We start from the raw sequence: 22,936 nt of genomic DNA, 5'->3' as shown, positions 1-22,936 counted from the left end.
TTCCTGAACGAGTGATCAATTTCAACAAGTCCACACGGAAGTATTCAGAAGTGAGAGATCCATTTTTGGCATGATATTTCTCTTTCATGTCATGCGATTTTTCAGTTTCCATAAATTGAGATGCTAGTAACAACTTTACAAAAGGCCTTTTCCGAGGGTGATTTTCTTAAGAAATCAATGTACCAAACTAATTTTAAAAACTCTGACTTTTACATGCTAATTTTTCTATTCAAGGGGCCCTGAAGCGCGCCACCAGAGGTCAACTTTCAGGCTCTATACAGGTTTTACATGTATGCACACTGATGTTTATGAGACGCTCTATGAAAGAAAAAAACATGCAGGCTAGTGAAAATGCCTGCGGGCTAGAAGTTAAGAGTCTGTTTCAGTAGCCCGGCTGGCTAGTGAAAAAAAGTTAATGTTGAACCCTGCTGGGGTGTATTACTGGCGATAAACTACAAATACATGTACCATCAAGCTAAAATGGCAGATACTTTGGAGAATCATTGACAGAACATGAGAATGGAGCTGACCTGTACGTGGCTGGGGACTTGTGTACATCACTTTGCCAGGCAAACTGGATGTCTGGGCAGTAGGACCACTATTCCACCGTCTCTTCATCTACAAACCAATTGAAAGGTAGACCCGAGCATGATCAGTAGATGGCGTTTTGTCACCGCTAACAAGAGCTCCATATGGAGGGATACACCAAACGGGTGCACGACTTGGCATGTGTATAGTGCCAAGAATGCATGATCAATTTTATTCTGAATGTGCACAACCCCATAGCGTCTTTCTGCAAGTGTCAGGCACCATTGGCAATGTGTTCAGTCCCTCTGAGTGGTTTACATGTACCTCAGGCACCGTTGGCAATGTGTTCAGTCCCTCTGAGTGGTTTACATGTACCTCAGGCACCGTTGGCAATGTGTTCAGTCCCTCTGAGTGGTTTACATGTACCTCAGGCACCGTTGGCAATGTGTTCAGTCCCTCTGAGTGGTTTACATGTACCTCAGGCACCGTTGGCAATGTGTTCAGTCCCTCTGAGTGGTTTACATGTACCTCAGGCACCGTTGGCAATGTGTTCAGTCCCTCTGAGTGGTTTACATGTACCTCAGGCACCGTTGGCAATGTGTTCAGTCCCTCTGAGTGGTTTACATGTACCTCAGGCACCGTTGGCAATGTGTTCAGTCCCTCTGAGTGGTTTACATGTACCTCAGGCACCGTTGGCAATGTGTTCAGTCCCTCTGAGTGGTTTACATGTACCTCAGGCACCGTTGGCAATGTGTTCAGTCCCTCTGAGTGGTTTACATGTACCTCAGGCACCGTTGGCAATGTGTTCAGTCCCTCTGAGTGGTTTACATGTACCTCAGGCACTGTTGGCAATGTGTTCAGTCCCTCTGAGTGGTTTACATGTACCTCAGGCACCGTTGGCAATGTGTTCAGTCCCTTTGAGTGGTTTACATGTACCTCAGTTTTGAGGGGGTACTAGTGGATTGAGTCTATAGCTAAAGAACAGCCATGTGGTGCATCATGAGATTCAAATGGACATGAACATGACTTTATGTACATTTTCATTATAGCTGGATAAAAATTTGGTTCAGTTACGAATTCCGTCAATATCATGTGACTACATTTGATCATTGAGGCCAGTGAACATTTAATAGTAAACATTGGCAAAAAAAGTCACTTAAAAGAGCTTCACTCATTGTTTTCTTCTAAACGATTTAATTTCAAAAGGAATAATTTCTCAGGAATATCCAGTCCTATCTGTATTTTGGGTAATTACTAAGGGATTTCTCAATGGCATTTTCTCCCTTTGATAATGAAACTAAATATGATGAGGTGAAATAGAGCAAATACAACATGATTTATCTGAAGACAAAGTGTGAAATGACTGGTCCCTCTTTGTTGGCTGGTTTTGACTACCTCCCTCTGCTTCACATCAGAAGGAAGTCAAACCAGCCAACACATCAGCACCAGTAGTTTGACACTTCTTCAAACTCAAACCATGTTGTTTTTGTACGAATACTTACGGGTTTGGAAGGGAATGTGTATCTTCTAGATTCCAGAGGGCTCTGTGGGGATGAGGATCCACTCTGACTTCCTGACCTACTAACAAGTGGTTTCTTCTCTCCTTCTGGTTCTTCCATTTGTTCTTCACTCTCAAGGAAGGGCATTGCAAAGGAGCTTAAGTCCTATGAATATGATGCAACAAATCAACAATAACATGAGTCTCATAGTGAGATCACTCTGTTTGAAACCTGATAGGCTGGGAATCATAACCATATACAATGAATCCACACAGTCGACAGTCGTCAGCTCGTTGCGATAAATAAAATATACTATAAATTTGAATTTCAAAACATGATCTCCATGGTTTCACAGGAAAAAAATCACATATTTGAAACCTAATTTTGTAATGGAATAACACGTATTGCCGAGTGATCGAGGTGCCACGGAGCATCATTTTGACAGGGTGATACAGTACCGTTTATGCATGCAATTTCAGGGGCTTATGTGTTTCATTGAACTTCCCAGGAGACGGTTCCACTTCCAAACCGGATTCTTTTATGGACCAGAACTAAACTATGAAATCTAAACTCTCTTCAACTGCTTTCAATATACATGTACATTTACATACAAAAACACTACATTAACACATTATCAACCAAAACACAACACAAAATGTACACTGGTATAAATCCAGTTGAAATCAAACATTGAACAGTGACTTACATTCCATGCATTAACATGCCTGAGCCAGTTCATTTATGTGCATATACCGGTAATACAAAACAGACCGAGATAAAAAGTGTTGTGGCGACTGTATCATGCCAAAACCTGGTAAGGTTGCATGAATACATGTTCCTATAAAAAGTACCGCACATACTGCGGGGCTGTTGTCAATTCAACAATGAACTTTGATGGTTAATCTTTGGCATTTGTGTTCTTTGCACTTCACTAATCAACAATCAATTCCAAAAGATCAACGTAAGCTGAAGATTGATAAATTTAGGCATACGTGTACGTGTAGCTTTTGATGTACGGTCCACTGATCAGATTCATAAATATAATAAGTGAAGTAAGGGTAAACTACCAGTAGGGAGATCAAGTTTAGGGTCCAATTTTATGGCACTGCTAAGCACACCGATTTCTGTTAACAGAGCCTCTGTCTATTTCATGAAGACTGTAAGTAGTAAGCACAGCAAAAGGCATACTTAGTTGCTAATTAACTTTAATAGTGATGTAACAATTGAAATCTCCAAATGGGTGCAACTGTCAGCACATCCATGCCATGAAATAGTGCTATGGTTAGCACAATTTGTCTGCTTGTTAAGCAGCATGTTATGACACTGGGCTTAGTACACTTGCTAACTTTGTTGCACATTTCTTCAGTTTACACTCTGATAACTAACAACATCTCTATTATTTGGCTTTTGATTCTCTTTCGTTTGCCCTCTGGATTTTAAATGTGTTACTGTAAGTTTTGCACTTTACTTTATCTGTTCTTAATTTTAACCCGAATAGTCTTGAAAACTTAAATAAGTTAAGGTTAATAATAGCATACATTTGTATTCCTCTCTTGTTTTTTTTAGTATTGAAGTAAGGGAAGTATTGTGTTTTTATGTGCAATATCTACAATGTATTGCATTTTTAATGTACTAATGAATGAGTGTGACATTAAAAGCCAAAAAGAATTTCCTGTAACAGATAATAAAGTTAAACTGAATTGAATCAAAGCCTTTTTGAAGTCGATGAAGATTGGTACTCGATGGATTGTTTAATTATGTTTCTCAGGATGAAGATCTGCTCAGCTGTGCTCTTTCCTTCTCGAAGACCTGCTTGTTCGGGTCAGAGATTAATATCAATACCTGTTTTAATAAGGATGATTCTTCCCAACAATTGACCGGTACCAGCCATTGGTAACAATGATCCCTCTCTAGTTGCAGCAGTCAGTTAAGCCACCTTTCTTTGGTAGCTTCACTATCAATTTAATGTAAGAGCTGGAAAATACAGCGGAGTAGCCTGTATAGGTGATGGATCCACGATGCGCCTGTTTAGGCGAATAAATAACCTTCAGAATCGTAGATCTGGTGTCAGGGCCCCATACTTCCCCAGTCCCAAGACACAAAGTCTGTGACACCAACTATTCTTTAGTAATGGCTATAGCCTCACCCATAACAAGTACCACATGTATGAATTATGCAGGTAATAAGAGTTAAGGCCTTTTCACACTATCTCTGTTTCAACCGTGTTGAAACCAACCCGGTTCCAACACAGTTCAGCCTGGGTTGTTTTCGACACGGATCAGAGAGACGCAACGTTTACACTGTTCTTAACGGGAACGGCCGCTACATGAACCGTGTAACGTTCAATCCGGCTAGGGCCCCTGCGTATTTACACTACAAATTCTCAACACGGATCGCATTTGGCAACGGGGCGCTGTGGTGATTTTCTCAATCCCATAATGCATTGCGACGCACGCGGCTCAGCCGCGTGCACGACGCTAACCGACAATCTGGTGTGCAGTGTGAATTTACTACTCTGTGAAATACGTACTCATTGGTAGTATTGCGCATGCCTAAGTATGATAATTAGGAGGACCGGTCACATGAGAGGGTTTGATTTTCACGTATGACACCAGCTAGCTGTGTGCAACAATATTTCCAAAATGGCTCCACTCATTTCATTAGACGAGTCGTTCTATTTACATGATTTAACGTTAGAAATGTACTTTTTTTTGTACATTTTGCAGACGTAAAAATATACAAGCCCAGGTTCTGTAAAGGATGCTCCATACTCCGAGCTATTTTTGGATGATAATTAGGGAGCGATTGTCTCATGATCGGTGTTTGTGATTTTTCGGTAGAATGTCGGCCTCAACGCAACACGGATCGGTCGCGAGTGACTCAACTCGGGGTGGTTCACACTATCATTTTCGACGATTCATGCCGAAAAATGCAATTTCGATCCGGGTTGAGATTTCCAACCCTGGTCCCTGCCCGGGTTGATTTCAATCTGACTAGAGCAAGCTACCTGGGTCAGAACTGGGATGACATTTTAGAAGCAGGAACAGGATTTTGGACAATGTGAAAAGGCCTTTAATCACAGCCACCCTGATCCCTGGTAATCCAAACTAATACCCACTCACTATTTTATTTGTCTGGAGCATACATGTAACACTGACTGCAAACTTACAACTCATAGAAGGCACTCGTATATTGGCCGTTGTTTTGTGGGAAAATGTAATGCATGGGTATAATTGTCATATTACTTTATACTGTTTAAGATTGAAGAAGAAATGTCATAGAAATGCGCCCCCAAAAAGTTATATTATTTGCTTTTCCCCCAGCAAATCAGCCTAGAGAATATCCTTCATGTGGATCATACAACAGCGTTTTTTCATGGACTATACAACAAATTTGTTGACAATGGGAGGGCACATGACACCTTTTAAACTTGTGTTGATGGGCACTATTATGACAACCATGGTAATTTGGTGTAATAGGGTCAGATCGGACAAGCACTGAATGCTCCAAAATACAGAAAGGTACATGTACTTGGTGCCAACATAATTCTAGACAAAGTCAACATGGTAGGAAACCAGTGTGTTCAAACACACATTGCATGCAAAATAAAACTGGAATGTGAATGATTGCTCAAAGTCAAAACAGACGATGACTACAGCACAATGCGCTTCTAAAGCACTTAATACATACATGTAGTAGCCAGTGCTAATCAAACTGTAAAGTGCTCACTCACAATTTCATGCCAGGACACTGTAAGGACTGCACATAGCGAAAGCAGGCCTAAGCTTTCCCGGATTTTTTTTCCCCAGTGGCCAATTCCGGCGTGACAGACAGGACAGATTTTCACTACCTTTTTTTTTTCAAAGGCCTGCCACAACCAATATGTAAGGTGTAACCATCTAAGCTATGTATAACGTAAACACTCTATATTTAAAACTAAAAAACAATCCATGAAACTAGAGGATTCGGTGGCTGCATAGCGTCAAAGTAAAATGAACGTGACAGACGGGACGGAAATTACACTCCATATTTTGAAAATGACTTTCACTGGAAAAAGCTATCTGTTTCCCTGGGAAACTTAATGTTTTTTTTTCTTTTAAAGTTAATCACTCTTAAGCCAATAATCAGTGAACACTTTACTTAGTTACTTAAAACATAGAACTGGAAACACCAGGCTACATTAATGACAGATGGGACGTGACAGACAGGACATTTTTATATGTTGAATAAATGTAGGTACATTGTACAAGCATTTCTTATTTTTAAGAAGGACATGTAGTATAAAAACCGAAAGAGTCTACAAAACATGTACGTTCAACTTTTTTTTTAACCTAAAGGTGATTGACAAAATGTGACAGACGGGACAAAATTATAACAGTGGGTAAAATGTGACAGACGGGACAGAGTTTGAGATGGAATGTTGGATCAACTCTACATTAAAGGATATTTTTATTTTTTTTTTTTTTATTTCATTTTACTTTCTACGGTAGATGGGGTCACATTGATAGAAGATAGAAATTCAAGTTTTAACTAAAAATATCTTTTCATGTAAAAAATACAAAACTTTTTCGTGTTTTTTTTTGTGACAGATGGGACATTGCAACATGTTTTTTTCAAAATGGTGCAAGACTGTCATGTTTCATCTTTTGGTTTAAAATTTTATATTGGTGGATAGGGATGGCATCAGACTTCATTGTCAACCAAAAATAAAATCTTTGAAGCATTAAGAACTGTAACAGAGGGGAACTCAAATTTCCATCACAAAATAGAGGAAAACGCTACTTCTGTTTCTCGAAACTTCAAGGCTTGATAAAAATAAATCCAAGTGCAGTAGATAAAAAGCAAAAAGTGTGTCTGAAAGCTTGGTTTGTCTACTTTCCAGTTTCCATGAACAAATAATTTACAAATGTACTGTACTTTGAAAACTGATGAGTTCGCAACTCTTAAGCTGACCACTAAGTGACCTTTGCACTCAATTTCAGCAGGTATGATTATAACAAAAATACCACTGACTGACCACTATAAGTGACCACTGCCTCAAATCTGCCAAAATCCTGCACGGGGCATGGGTTAAAGGGAATGTACAACATTTGCTTTTGCTGCAAATTTCAGATATAAATAAATTGGAGGATCAGTTTGTTATTGCAAATAATATTAAAATGACTTGTTTCAGGAAGAAAATTACCGTGGTAATCATGTTCTTGTAGTCTGGTTCCCTAACCCCACTTAAGATGAATCGGAGCAATTTATAGACTTTGGGAACTTGTATGGTTAAAGATTCAGTCTAGCAGGCTTGTACCCCTTCACAGGTGTGTAGGCCCTAATCAATTGCAAAGCAAATGCGGAATAACAAATTAGGAAAATTTAGGGGCAGCTTTTGAAAAAAAGCCAGTTTTCTCCAATGCTGGTCTGCCAACCAGCGTTGAAAAAATACCATTTTTCTTGAAAATGACAGCACACCAGGAGTCACGATTTTACAGGATGCTTTAGATTGTCATTCCATAACAATCCAGTAAATAATTTGATCATTTCGTTTTGTGATGTTTGCAAATGTTGTACCTTCCCTTTAAGGATGTAATTTACCAACATTGATTCAAATGAAGAAAGTTGGCAAACGAAGCATTTTACATGTTTCTGTATAAAATGACCCCTTCTGACCAATAGGAGACATTGGCCAAATTATGTGTACACCCTATATGAAGCTTGTAACTGACCAAGTTTGGCATTAATTGGATCAAGACTGTGGGAGAAGAAGCATAGGGTCCTACATTTGGAAAAAAATGACCGCTTGTGGTTGACTCTACATGCTACTCCTAAGATAGGACTCCAGTCAGGGAAGATCCTGTCCAATTTGGATGAAATAGGCCAACGCAGTTGGCAGATACTGGTATAACATTTTAAATGCTCATAAGGCTCATTACAGAAGAACAGCAACTGATATAATTAGTCACACTACACATACATACTTGTACATGTGTAAGCAGCATGTGAGACACATTGATTAAAGCGTGAATTAATCAACCAGCACCTGAAAGTACATCTGGTTTACATTTTGGCCAAAACATGTATGTGGCTGGGGAATGAACAGCACAAAACGTGGACAATTAAAACACAATGTAAGCAGCTGCACATCACTTGGACAAAGAAAAAGAAACTACAAAAGTGTTGCTGGGAAACTCACTGAGCTAAACAAATGTTGCTTCATATCATTCACAAAACACACAAACTGCACCACACAGCCTCCTGTGGCAAACTACACATCACCACAAACCTTCTTACCAAACTTTGTGGGTTTGTGTTTTGATCCTCAGAGCCTTGAAACTGTTGATTATCCTGAAGCAAATTGGTAAAAAGTATGTTTCATGTTTAACTTAGATTAGAAGTCATTCATGAGCGAGAACCCAATTCTGATTCGTCCATTCACCATCAAGGTTGGATTATTTTGGTCACGAAATAGAAATACACAGTGCTAAGAATCGTGTTTCCAAACATGCCAAACTGAACAAGTGATTTCAGTTGGATTCAGTCTGGAAGTGCAATGTTTGGCATTTCAGCTGCAGCACTATTGTTAACTGAAGGGATGCCAGTGTTGTTTTGCTCCAGGGCCTGCACCCGATTTCATGAAACTCATCGTAACTTATGATGCATCGCAGCGCTGCCACACGTTGTATCCCTACACGTTGTATCCCTACACGTTGTATCCCACGTCACAGCTGCGACGCGTTATGTGATCCATTTCACAATACATGTGCATGTCGTAAGTGCGACGCGTCGTACGACTCGGTGACTGTTAAATGTATTTATTTCACCGTACAGTAAAAAGTCCTCTGAAATTCAACAAAGAGTCGTTGGATCTCCTCTCGAAAAGTTTTCAAACGTAAAACAAAATGGCGGATGTGTGATGCAATTTTAAAGGAAAAAAAGATATCAGTGGAATAGCTACATTTGTACTTTGAGATTTCAACTGCAATATTCCACGCTAATTCATAATTATTAAATGGGCAATTCCATGGTTACTCACATTACATTTTTGATGTACTTGTGAGTTTCCTTGGGCTGTAATTACCTTACTGAAAAGGTTTAATAACTGTTATCCCCATGGTAGATAGAGTAGACCTAGACCTACCTAAGCACCAAAGATGACATCCAGAAAAATGTGTTATGTATGATAAACAAGATGCACAAAATCGGTTACTCACGTTACGAAAATGTAACATGAGTAACCGATTTTGTGCATCTTGTTTATCATACATACAGTACATCAAAAGTACATCAAAAACGTAACGTGAGTAACCGTGGAATTGCCCTAATGCATTTTCTATTTACAACTAAACACACATTGTCTCGGTATTATAGTCTTGTTCATAAATGTATTTTTTTCAACGCATAAAACTGGCTAAGAAAAGGATGATTTTGCGATGACCACTAAGACACGTCGTAACTTGCAACATGTTTTAAGCCATTGTCAAAGAACTTACGATGCGTTCCAACACATCGCAATTTTCATAAAATGGATCATATAATGCATCACGAGTTGCAACGTGTTACATGTCGTAACTCAGGTTTCGTGCTGAAAAATTGGACATGTGAAAGACAGCAAGCATGAATGCTGCACAAAACTATTGCAATGCAATACACCATAAACACATTGCAATACCAAACGTGTGTACATACATGTCTACATGCTGATTCTTACATTACAACTCATACATTTTGCCCCAAAAAAAAGAAATAGTTCTGCTTACGGTTACCCTACCTACCCTATTTTGACTACATACCCTAATTTTGTTGGGGGGGGGGGGGGGGAGGAATGAGGGCAAAAACAGAAAACCATCAATTTCTACCTTTTACCCAAGCCGACGCCAAACAAATTTCCTACCTACAGGGTACCTACACTATTTTTATTTTTAAATGCCATGTAATTGGAAGCAGAATTTTTTTCTTTTTTGGCCTTAATGTATAGAGCTACATGTAGCACAGCACTTGCCATGGAGCATCGTAATTCGTATGCTATTGCTATTTTTTTCTATGTGTGCACAAAGAAAAGAGGATTTCTTTTTCCGCCCTGCAAAGGGACGGAATGCCTGAGTTTGTTTTTCCAAACTTGAAAAAGCCTGAATTCAGGCTATATAAGTGTATAGCCTGAAAACTGGCATCCTTGTTACTGTTACGAATGCATGCGAAAAAAAACAACAACAACCAATCACCCACCCTATTTTACAAAAAATATAATACCGGTAGGAAACGCAACATTTGTTTTTCTTGGCCTAACTTTTTGTCTTCACGTTATAGGTACATATTTAGATTTACAACCATATCACTTGTGTCTAAAGTTTAGATGTGGTTATTAAACAATGACCACTGCATTGATTAATTACTGGGCCTTACTAACCTCCTATTTGGAGGACGAAAAGTAGACATCTGCTTTTCTGCTATCAGAATGTCAGAAACGTACGGTACCCTAGATTGAACGATTTTTGAAAGATCTATTTTTCATGTGTCGCCTTTTTTGCGGTCAATCCCTATTTGTTTTGGGTTCCTATTTTTGGCAGCTGTTCATTTTCAGTTAAAGAAATAATTGGCACCTGGAATTACTACTTGTTTCTATTAAACAATAGCATTTTTACATTTTCTCCATCGCGACTTATGACCTAAATTGACCCCTGGATGAGCTTTGACACGTAACATCGTCAAAACAACACATCAGCAGCCCTAAACCTTAATTATCAGCAATGTTAATGAACACCCATTCAATTCTGTCGGAAAAAAAAGTCAAATTTTGAACATTTTTAAACGACCTAAAAATGACCCCTAGATGACCTTTGACCTCCAACTTCTGAAGATTTGTCATGAACCCCCACCCTGATCACTCCATCCAATTTACTTTAAAATCCATCAAATTCTGTAGACAAAGAAACATGCAGCATATTTGAACAATGACCTCTAATGACCCCTACATGCCTTTTGACCTAGAGCTGTAATCCAACAAACAATTGTGTGTCTTCCCACCCAAGGGTCACTGCATCCACATTTCATGAATCAAAATCCACGAAAGCATACATTTTTTCAAAAACTTAACCTAAACTTTAACATACGGGGATACGGTCATCCCAGTAGCCTTGACCAAGTTGTTCCCAGAACGAGCGGCTGCTACCGTACCGCTCAGGCTGATTTGTCCATGAGCAAAGGGATCGTTGAGGCTAGTGTGTACGCGGCGCTGTGTACCGTGGCAATTTGCAAGCACAGTGCAATGGGTACTGGACAAATTTAAGCTGTACTGTTCGGTAGCTGCGGCTGCTCGTTCAGGGAATTAACAAGTAGACAGACTTGGTAAAGGCTATCATACAGAATTTAGGACTGGTAAGCAGTGTTGTAGTCGAGTACTTTTTTCTCCGAGTACCGAGTACTGCCGAGTACTTAGGTTGCCGAGTACGGGTACAGGTACGAGTACTTCCGAGTACAAGTACAGGTCTCCGAGTACAAGTATTGTACTTCTGAGTACGAGTACGAGTACTTCAGAGTACGAGTCCGAGTACGACTACTTATTGTAAACAGACAACATTTTTGTCACAAACAAGATATAACTTGGGCACAAAATGCCAAAAATTCTTCTCAGGCTGTCAATTTTGGACAAGCGAACATGGACGGTACAACGTGCAACGTGGCAGATTTGTGGTAAAATACATGTACGTGTACTATGCATATAGTTTGCTTCCCTGATGTGATATGACAATCCTAGTGTGTTTACGTCTGTGAGCCTGACGCCGGAACCAGACTAGGGGCTGTTTTCCAACCCCTGGCTTTGGCTCTGTCTCTTTCTCCATTCATGCAGGTTGGCAATGGGGCTGGGCCAGGATAGGGAGGCCAAACTGGGGTTTGGAAAACGACCTTGCTCCAATCACCCAAGTTAATCCAACGACCATTTTGAAGAACACCTCCGCATTTCACGTGACACATGATTGGCCATTGTGCCCACATATGCCGAATGGGTTCTTGTGCGTAATTGGCCCAGGCCCAGTCAGACCGATATACAGACCCACTCATGGATAGCTGTTACATGTAATTGTGTTTGTCAGGACTTTTCCTCCTTTTGTTGGCAGACTAAGAGTGGACATATGCTTTTTCTAGCTCAAGTAGCAGGAAAGCAGATTGAACTAGTGGCTAACAGAAGGCTGAACACAATTTGCCAAGGTTCACCCTGCCATATGGAAAAAATGACAGATTCAGATGCTTCCTCGGAAGTCTTTTTGGAGGTAGACACGAAACTCACGTGGTTAATTTCCTTTGAGGCGCCGCCAGCAAAGCCTACAAATGTCTTGTGCTTCAGGTCGATGCCCATGTTGGCCGATTTGGGTGTAGTGCCACTTGAAATGGCCGTAACATTGGTGGATCATTCCGTGTCAATTCAACACAATTTTGGACCCGACCCTCACAGATTGAAACGATATTTGGTGGGATGATCGGCCTACATAAGAAACCCCCAGAACTGATTTTTTTTTTTGGTACTTTGACTCGTTAGTTTTTGTGATACGGGTAAACAAACTTTTGACTAATAAGAATTACCTCTGAACTTTAAACACTTGTATCTCCAAAACTATAGCACATACAAAGCCAAGTTGTACATCATATTAAAGCCCTTTGAATGGCCTCCATTTCATAAACTAAAACCAAAATCGTACCATGAAGCTCAGAGAAAATGCATAATGAAATGACCTTTAACCTTGAATTACCAAAATAAATATGCTTCAAATTTCGTTATTTTTTTCAGTTGTTAGTTTATGATGTAAGCAACAATCATTGAAACTTTTGTAATGGGCGCTCTTAAAGTTTTCAAGTTATGATTTTTTTAAGATAGCATGTGGCGATATGCAAGTTATTAACCTTTGAACATGTTGAATGAGACACTGAATCGACCTGAACCATAAGACATTCGTAGGCTTTGCTGGCGGTGCCTCAAAGGAAAATAACCACTCGAGTTTTGCGGCTACCCGCAAAAGATTTCCAAGAAAACATTGGACTCTTTCATTTTTTCCATATACTGGTAGGGTGGACCTTCGTAAATTGTGTTCAGGGGTCGCTTAGCCACTAGAAAGCAGAAAAATGGTCGTAACCGAAACGTTTGATTGGAATGGTCCTCTGACATGTCTGAAAGCAGAAAAGCAAATGGCCACTTCTTAGCCACCTACAATAAAAGCTGCTTTTCCGTTGTCTGGAAAAACAGAAATGTAGAAAACACAGTCATTGTCAAAACGTTTGATCTGCTTGTCTTGTTTTTATGAAATGAGAAAGGGCTAAAAAGCAGAAAATGGATATGTTGAAAACATTCAATTGATATCCTGCTACTTGAGCTAAAAAAGCAGATTTTTTTGTTCACTTTTCTTCTGCCAACAAAAAGAGGTAAAGTCAGGTACCAGACAAGCAGAAAAGCAGAAAAGTGGATATTATTGGAAAGTAAATTCTTCTTTTCTGGTAGCAGAAAGACAGGAAAGTAGAAAATGGATCTTTCAAAAACATTCAATCTGCTTTTCTGATATTCTGATAGCAGAAAAAATAATGTCCAATTTTTGTCCTCCATACTCCTGATATTGCTTTTTAAACTACAACCTTATCTCTTACCTTGCTTGGATTATCAAACTCAAACTCCATTTTATCTGCCATTGCTCTCTTTGATGCAATCTCCAAGGAAACAGTAACAGCAGCTTAAACAAACTCTGTGTACATGTGTAGAGAGTATTTCATATGTGACCCAGACATCAATTTGAAACCTTGAAGAAAATGAAAATAACATGTAGAATTTAGGACTGATCTGTGATCTTTATGTTGTTGTAAACATACGCATTGTCATTTTTCTAATCCCTTTAGAAATACTTCAAATATTGAATATTGGGTTTGCCCTTTGCAGACAAATGTTATATACCCAACTGATTTCAGCTTCCACAACCATAAAACTGTCTCAGATATCAGTACATTTGCAGGTATCAAAGACTGACCTTCTGATACTAAGATTAGCTTTTGATTTGGATTTAAAGTGAAATTTTCAGTTCCTTTCCAAGATGGTTTTGGACTGTTGTTTTGTATTTGAATGACAGAACGCATTCATGTCATGCTGAACATCCCCAATGCTGATGTGATCCCCAAAAATTTGAATTGATATACACATAGTTTTTGCTTGTTTTTGCCCGTTGTTTATTTTTTGCTAGTTGTTTATGATGGGATCCAGCAAGATGGCGCCGAGATGACAAATGACTCCACAACACAAAAGGTAAGTACCCTTTCCACTTGTAATTTCACCCTAAAATCCTGTAGGTATCCACACACAGCGGCCAATGACATCAAGGAATTATGCCTAGCAGATAAAAACAATATGTGGGACTGTCCCACATATTGTTTTTATGCAAATTAGTGTCATCATTACCAAAAAAGCAATTTTTCACTATATCTTAGCCAATATTGCAGATAACTGAACAAATTAGGTGTCTAAACCCATGTTTTCAGGGTCAGAGTTCACAATAAAACTATTCTGGAAGTGACCACATGTGTCTGTGGCATAGGAATATGCAAATTAGTGCTGCTAATACCAGAAATTCATGTTTTTGGCATATCTCGGCCAATATAGCACATAACTACACAAGTAAGGTGTCTAAACCCCATGTTTTGAGGGTCAAGTATCATCAGGAGGCCATTCACAAAGTAACTATGTGTGTCCTAGGCAGGTAAAAATGCAAATTCTAAAGTGCTGATTTATCAGAAATTTGATTTTTAGCCAATATCTCGGCCAATATTGCACATAACTACACAAACAAGGTGTCTTAACCCATGTTTGAGGATCAGGTATCATTAGAACACCATACACGAAATAAAGTTCTATGTGTGTCCTTGGCAGGTAAAAAAGTAAATTCTAAAGTGCTGATTTATCAGAAAATAGATTTTTAGCCAATATCTCAGCCAATGTTGCAGCTAATGTTGACAGATGGGTTTTTGATATAAGCAGTAATGATCAAAGTTGATTGTAAGCCATCATATTCAAAATAAACTGTTATATTGGCTGAAATTGAATAAAATATTGAAATCAAATTTCTGATAAACCGGCACTATAGAAGATACATATTTTCATGCCAAAAACACACATAGTTACTTCGTGAATGGTCTTCTAATCAAAAGTGCATGTTATGCGGGCGCACTTTTGACCAAAACTGAATGACAGGCAACAGCCGTACAAATGCACATTGTCAAAGTTTGATGCAAGCTAGTGGGCGCAATTTATCACAAACCATGACGTCATGCAACACAACGCTTTCGTGAACAATGGCTGTAAAAGTCATCCGAATTCAACTCGAAATTACAAGATAACTAGACCTCTGAAGGTGCCGAATTTAATGTTTTGTTGATATATAAGCAGTTGTACTTGTAGGAGGCATTGTGTGAGTATAAAGTGACAAATAATTGCAATTTCGAATGGATTTTCGGCTCCCTTAGCAACGGACTCTTCGTCCAAATAATACATGTGGATTTGTGACGGTTAATACGGAGGTAGTCCAGTATTACCGTCGCATTTATGGGACTAGTACAGAAAGGGACTGTTTTCTTCATTTCTTTTTCCACCATCGGGATCGATTCAACCCATACACTAAGTTTTTAGCGGACAGAACGTGAGTATGTCAAGAAGTAGCCCACTGGGCATAGTCTTGGAGTACAATTATACAGCGGCCACTCCAAAACTCACCTCCATATTATTCGTGGAGTATACAGCATGTTCCCGTTGATATGCCTACCGTACCTTGATGGGTATTAGGATGGGTTGCCATATTATTGCGGTACTTATCACGTTTCTCATTCGGAATAGAGATTCCCCACTAACCTTCCCGAATTGTCCCGTCTTTTGTGTAGTATAACTCTTCCTTTTCAAATTGATATAAAAAAATTCCGACGGTGGTGTTGTTTATTACGTGTACGACGCCTGTGAAAATAGACATGCTCGGAGTGTGCGAACGGAGGTGGACTCCCTATTATCGCGGTATGCAGGAAGTGTTTTTTATAATGATCTCAACTTTTTTATTTACAGTTAATGTTTGACCAAACCATCCCCTGAATAAAGTCTCTTGAATATGGTCCATGGAGGGGTGACCACTGCCTGAATCCTGCAAAATCCTCCGGCTATGACTGTCATTAGGCTGAGGCAGAGGCAGTGACATCCTGGAGTAGTGCGGAGGATGTCAAGTATAATCAAGGACTAAATTTATGCACGGCTGGGCATAAACAACACAAGGTCTGGCCCAAGACCTTGACACAGTGTGTACTCCGAAATCAGCAACGCGCTTTGGCCATGTAACCTCAATCCTGCAAATTCCTCAAATTTGCACAAAGGATTTTGGAGGATTCAGGGCGGTTAGGGTTAAAAATCGTTAAAAGTCCCGAAAGACACAAACATTTTTAATCGTGTCCTTTTTATACAACTTGGCAAAAAGTCCTTAATGACTGGTGAACTGGAAAAAAATTGCCACTTGAAGGAATTTTGGCAACGCAAAAAGAGAAATTTCCCATGCCGCGATAATAGGGATGCCGCGATAATAGGGAGTCCGACTATCATGACTATAGGGCCTACATGTAATTCTAGTGGTAGGGTTTAGACACCTTACTTGTGTAGTTATGTGCCTGCAATATTGGCCGGGATATTGGATAAAAATCAAATTTCTGATAAATCGGCACTTTACTACTTTACAGTCTTTACTAGATTACAAAGGCCTATTTAATTTACCTGCCTAGGACACACATTAAATTACTTCTCGGAAAAGCTTTTGACACGTTTGATTTCCGCATAACTGCATTGAGAAGAAAGGCGATGTGACGAAGGATCAACTTTCCGTGTTGTGTGAAAAAAAGATACGAGCCGAGAAAGTTGGTTGCGCGAATATTGGGCAGCGCGAATTTGGGGCACCGGACTAGCTTGAGTAACTCCAGCTGACATGCTCCATATTCATTTACATGTGAATGAATATGGAGCATGTCAGCTGGAGTTACTCTAGCCCCACTAGTGTGGCCGTCGGTATGCTGCGCTGAACCTCTGGCCACACACCGTGGTACCGCGCGCTACTGAGGACGAAGTTTTCATAAAATCTGCGGTCCGTTTCTTACATTCTCAGTTTCTTACTTTTTTATGGTTGTATTCTATGATGTCTCACCTATCACTTCTGGGATGCTTAGGTCTAATGATGTTCCATTTTCCGAGATATTCTTCAATCTTTCTGGAGCCCATATATGCACTTGTGTAACGTCTGGTGATGGCAGCCATTTTGAATGTGACAAGAGATGACCTCAAGCTGTGACGTCGCGTTTATGCAAATTGCTTGTCGAGCGCGCGAGGGCGCGAGTTGCAAATGCAACGGCTGTTTCCTGTACCATGCATTTATCGTCAGGGGGCCATGTGCACCGATCTCTATTCAGGATCTACGGCACAGGAAACAGCCGTCGCATTTGCAACTCGCGCCCTCGCGCGCTCGACAAGCAATTTGCATAAACGCGACGTCACGGCTTGAGGCCATCTCTTGTCACATTCAAAATGGCTGCCATCACCAGACGTTTCACGAGTGCATATGGGCTCCAGAAAGATTGAAGAATATCTCAGAAAATGGAGCATCATTAGACCTAAGCATCCCAGAAGTTAGTCCGAAAATTTGGGACTCTCAATACTGTGTATGAGAGTCCCAAAACTTAAGGTATCCATATCGTGCAAAAGTTTGTGCTGCATAATAAAACCAGTGTGAATCAAATTTGCAAGCTTCTTACTCACTACAGTCTCTTCAATAATCCCCGAAACTTTTGCCTCGCAAAGTTGCTGTTGTGAGCATTGCATCACCAAAAATTCAGCTTTTAATTCTAATTTTGCAGAGAGATATCGAAATCCAAACGTGAGACATCACGTTGATGTGCACTGCAATGCATTGTGCAAAAAGACTCCTCAGCTATAACATTTTCATCGTGTAGATAAAACAGCGCCCTCTTGTTGATCTAAGTGAATGCAAAATGTTTCATTTTTTAACAGAGGGCGCTATGTTCATTTGGCCATCGATTAAAAAACAAGTAAGCTGCAAGGCTCTTCCTGCACCTACCCAGAATACCTTGGGAATCAGACATACATTTCTAGAGCATGGAGAATGACGTGGATGGTTTTTGAACTGCCAAAAACTTGCCTTAAAATTGGATTTAAGGTCTCAAATTTTGCAGGTGACATGCTTGCAACTATAGCATTTTGATGTATGTGTTGTGTGGGCATTAATTAGCCAAATGGTGAGTAAAAAAACGTCAGTTGTAATTTTGCACGTTTTTATGCACTCACGGTCCCAGTCTGCCCAGAAGTGATAGGTGATACATGACGTCACGCGGAAGCGTAACACCCGATGACTGTTTCATGCACTAGTATAAGGTTTACCACTCGCATCACAGCTTTGGTACTGGAACCGCAACCAATAGTGCATGAAACAGTCATCGGGTGTTACGCTTCCGCGTGACGTCATGCGCCAACAGCCTGCGCAGCCGGCAAAAACGAGTAGTTGACAGCGATCGCTCTCTGTGCCTGTTAATCGACCGCCATTCATTGTACACAATTTTTTTTGTGCACAAACCAATAGCGGTCCTGGCCAATCCAGCAAGGTTGTCAAGTTAGCGGTTATTCCTCCTGTTTTCACTGCAATTGTAGGCTGAATCTTCATCGTGGATCGTTTTTTACTTCAAGGACCTGTGTAATGGTTATTCCAGGCAAGTTTGGGGTGAGTTGCAGTTGCAATTAGTGTGTAACGGGGACAAAATTGAACATTTTCCAATTTTCTTTTGCAAATACTACAAGTTTTGAGAAAAATGCGCTCCAGCCCTAATAGACAACCCAATGATAAAACTCAGGGCTGGGTAGCTGGAGTTACCCAGCCCTGAGTTTTATCATTGGGTTGTCTATTAGGGCTGGAGCGCATTTTTCTCAAAACTTGTAGTATTTGCAAAAAAAATTTGAAAAATGTTCAATTTTGTCCCCATTACACACTAATTGCAACTGCAACTCACCCCAAACTTGCCTGGAATAACCATTACACAGGTCCTTGAAGTAAAAAACGATCCACGATGAAGATTCAGCCTCCAATTGCAGTGAAAACAGGAGGAATAACCGCTAACTTGACAACCTTGCTGGATTGGCCAGGACCGCTATTGGTTTTGCACAAAAAAAATTGTGTACAATGAATGGCGGTCGATTACCATGCACGTACAGCTCGCTGGTACTAGGCGTTTTTGCGGTCGGTGCATGACGTGACGCGGAAGCGTAATACCCGATGACTGTTTCATGCATTAATAAGAGGTTCACTCGCATCACAGTGCGGTACTGGAACGGCAACCGTCGAGTTGGCCGGCTATCGTGCATTCATAGTGCAGTGTTACTGCCGTTCCAGTACCGCACTGTGATGCGAGTGAACCTCTTATTAATGCATGAAACAGTCATCGGGTATTACGCTTCCGCGTCACGTCATGCACCGACCGCAAAAACGCCTAGTACCAGCGAGCTGTACGTGCATGGTAATCGACCGCCATTCATTGTACACAATTTTTTTTGTGCACAAACCAATAGCGGTCCTGGCCAATCCAGCAAGGTTGTCAAGTTAGCGGTTATTCCTCCTGTTTTCACTGGAATTGGAGGCTGAATCTTCATCGTGGATCGTTTTTTACTTCAAGGACCTGTGTAATGGTTATTCCAGGCAAGTTTGGGGTGAGTTGCAGTTGCAATTAGTGTGTAATGGGGACAAAATTGAACATTTTTCAAATTTTTTTTGCAAATACTACAAGTTTTGAGAAAAATGCGCTCCAGCCCTAATAGACGACCCAATGATAAAACTCAGGGCTGGGTAACTCCAGCTAAGGGCTGGGTAACTCCAGTTAGCACCGGACGATATCGGCATCGCCAAATCATGAATAAATGTTTTAAAAGGCAATTTGTAGAACCTAGTTTCTCAGACTAGCATCAGACAAGATATGTAAATCTCAGTCCCTTTTATTTAACAAAATCTTACCGGCATAGGAGGTTTTTTCGGGGGCTCAGAACTGCGACTCTACACCGTGCGTGCAGACAGTATACAGGCCTTCACCAATTCACCAATAATTAAAATGCGTCTGCAGAAAATCCATGCAGGAGAGGATGATCGCCCCGCTGCGCGCTAGCTATGGCATGGTAGAGGTCAGCGAAAATCACCCTGTATTAAATTGGATATTGCAAGTTCATGCTGTACGGCACAATCAAAATACGAAATAGACTTCTCTCGAGTCTGAGTCTATCTGCTGTCCTCACATATGCTCAGCTAGCCCCGGGCGCGTCAGGTATCAACCAAAGATCCTATAGCGCCGCTTGCGGCGCTATCCGGTTCGTTAGTGTGACGTCAGTTCAGTTTAAACCACGCCCACTGACCATTAAGTAGCAATGGAACCATTGGAACCGGAAGCTAACGCAACGTGAGTGTTTATCCAATGGGCGCAAGTAATCAGCGGTGCGCGTGCGTGTATGACGTTTTTACTAACGAACCGGATAGGATCTTTGGTATCAACCTATACTAGCGCGCGGTACCGGTAGAGTCGCGTCAACGCAGCTTGTGAAATATTGTATACTAATGTTGTGCCCCCCATTTTTTCGAGAACCTAAGTCCCCAGAGTTAGATCATGCACTTTCTTAGAAATGGGTGGGTTGCTTGGCAGCGCGTGTGGGCGGTTGGTAGCAGCCAACCACAAGAGTCCTTGAGGAGGAACTGTTAAATTCGGTGGCCAGTGAACTTTCTCTTCACTTGACCACTGAACTGCGCATCAGAGACAGGTTGTTGGAACACCCATCTCCTCTGTTTTACTGTCTCTGCGGTTTCCTCATATTGAACCTGCCATACTTAAATGTAATTCATCCTCTGTACTGCTCTATAGGCTATGAGTTTGATGATTTATCTTACTTTTACTCCTAGGTTAAAGTGTTCATTCTTTACTCAGAGTTTAGACCGAATCGTCACATGTTGTTAGGCTTAATATTACTCCTTTCGTGCCATCACTGTATGTTGAGCTGAGTGTTGTTAATCTTAATGAATGGATATTAAGTTCTTAGACATTCCAACTTTGGCCAATATCCACTTGAGAAGTTCTTACTGAAATTTGTTTACGGTTTCGTTGTTGTCATTTCTTGAAGCAAACACAATTTTCTTTTGGATGTTTGATGATTCCATTTTCACATAAATTGATTTGAGAAGTAACCATATTCTCGAAAAGTTGGAAAATTCAAAGTTGATAGATTCCCTAAATTGTTTTGAATTTTTGTTGATTTTCTTTGATTGATCTGATAGTTTACGTAAAGATTTGCCATTTTTGTACAAAAGACTTGTGGCGACTCTAGTCTAAATAAAGTGGAAGTTTATTTAACAAAGAAGAGTTTGTAGGACTACATGTACACAAAAACCATGATTTATTCATCCATGGATTATAGTTAACTTTTTGGCATATTCCAAAAGACAATCAGCATCTTATAATCATTCCCAGTTACTTTTGGCTAAAGTGAAAAGAGGAATAATTTCCTTAGTATAAATTCTGTGGATTTGTAACCGTGAGTTATCTTTGACTGATCATTTGATAGGTTTATTCATTTTACTTGATATATCTATTATATAGCCTTTTATCTTAGCTTAGTTTATTCCAGTACCGGTAGCTAGCCTTTTCTTCATTTCTCTATATCCAAGTTTTCAATCTTCCATATTCCTTCTTGTTTTTAAGATTAATTTGATTATTTAGGATCTTGGTATTTTTCAGTTCTTTGTACGAGTCATTCATATCCCCTTTAAGTGTTATTTTGTAACCTTGTCATGCCTGAGTATAATGTCCTTGGGGTACTTACGTACACACACTAGTGGTCGAGGGCATTGACCAGCACTGGTGACCATGACAACAAATTCTATGTTGTGTTTCAAGTTTACTGTACATGTATATTACTAGAACGTCTTGTCACATTTGGAGTACTGGATGGGATTTAGCTCATTTATTGAAATTGCCGTTACTGATATTATGCCCAGTAAGTTGATTTAGTAATTAGCAGATTCATGGCAGTGTATGCATTGAGTGATCAGCATATCCAACATAGTTCCCCTCTGCCATCTCTTTTCAGAATAAACAGAACCAATTCGAACCTATAGAGCGCCCTATTACAGTAGCACCCAGCTCCAGCGGCGGCGGAACGGTTTTCAAACTGGGGGTAGTCTTGGGTGCATACCTATGTTCCCCAATACCGATGTTCCTCCAAATCCTTGGGATTATTGGTTAGGGTTGGGGTTAGGGTTGGGGTTAGGATTAGGGGTTAGGGTTATATTGGTAGGGATGTGGGGAACATCGGTATTGGGGATCATCGGTACTAGTGGGGAACATCGGGTAGATCCCGTCTGCGTATAACCCGTTATCCACGGAGCCAAGTCGAAACCACCTACGGCATTCGCCGATAGACTAGGGGGGGGGGGGATTGCCAAAAAAAGGGGCCCTTGCTTCATCCGTGCTGAAATGTCGACACGTTTTTTTCACCGGACACTTGGCATCCGTGAAATCAAATAAGGGGAGGCATCTTCCAAAATAGGGGGCGCTCTTCAAAACCGGCCATTATGCAAACTACGCATTATGTGCCCATTTTCAGGGCGCATTGTAATGGTTTGGGGTTTCAGGTTTTCATATTCCTCGTTCATATCAGAGCTCTCTATACCATATTGGGAAATGGTTACTGAAACAAATTATCCGAAATTTTAGGGCCAGTTTTGTTTTTATCTCGAGGGGCACATTTTATGCTCGAGGGGGCACATTTATGTCTACAAGAGGGCCACTTGGGTATCAGCCCCCCCCCCGTTCCGCCGCCCCTGCCAGGTTTCTCTGTT

The 22,936-nt window shown here is 40.4% G+C and overlaps 1 protein-coding gene across 5 annotated transcripts in view; it reads right to left on the bottom strand.

Annotated features, from left to right (window-relative positions):
• LOC119719210 (5'-AMP-activated protein kinase subunit gamma-1-like) overlaps positions 1-22,936 on the bottom strand; it is a 49,605-nt gene that overhangs the window by 24,648 nt on the left and 2,021 nt on the right. For 2 of the 5 annotated variants that reach the window (XR_005269886.1, XM_038188577.1), the window contains exons 1-5: positions 20,072-20,327; positions 13,644-13,792; positions 8,307-8,360; positions 2,031-2,192; positions 531-618 (exon numbers count right to left, since the gene is read on the bottom strand). Coding sequence is in view for 4 of the 5 variants with exons in the window: in XM_038188577.1 (XP_038044505.1) it covers positions 531-618; positions 2,031-2,192; positions 8,307-8,360; positions 13,644-13,685 (346 nt within the window). In the remaining variant the exon portion in view is untranslated. Of the gene's footprint in view, positions 1-530; positions 619-2,030; positions 2,193-8,306; positions 8,361-13,643; positions 13,793-20,071; positions 20,329-22,936 lie in introns of those variants that run through there. The other 3 variants (XM_038188579.1, XM_038188578.1, XM_038188580.1) reach the window with 3 other exon arrangements.

This window comes from Patiria miniata, unplaced genomic scaffold (assembly GCF_015706575.1).
Source record: "Patiria miniata isolate m_02_andy unplaced genomic scaffold, ASM1570657v1 HiC_scaffold_8, whole genome shotgun sequence".
NCBI lineage: Eukaryota > Metazoa > Echinodermata > Asteroidea > Valvatida > Asterinidae > Patiria > Patiria miniata.
The sequence above is the reverse complement of the archived record's forward strand: the minus strand, read 5'-3'. Positions and strand labels throughout refer to the sequence as shown.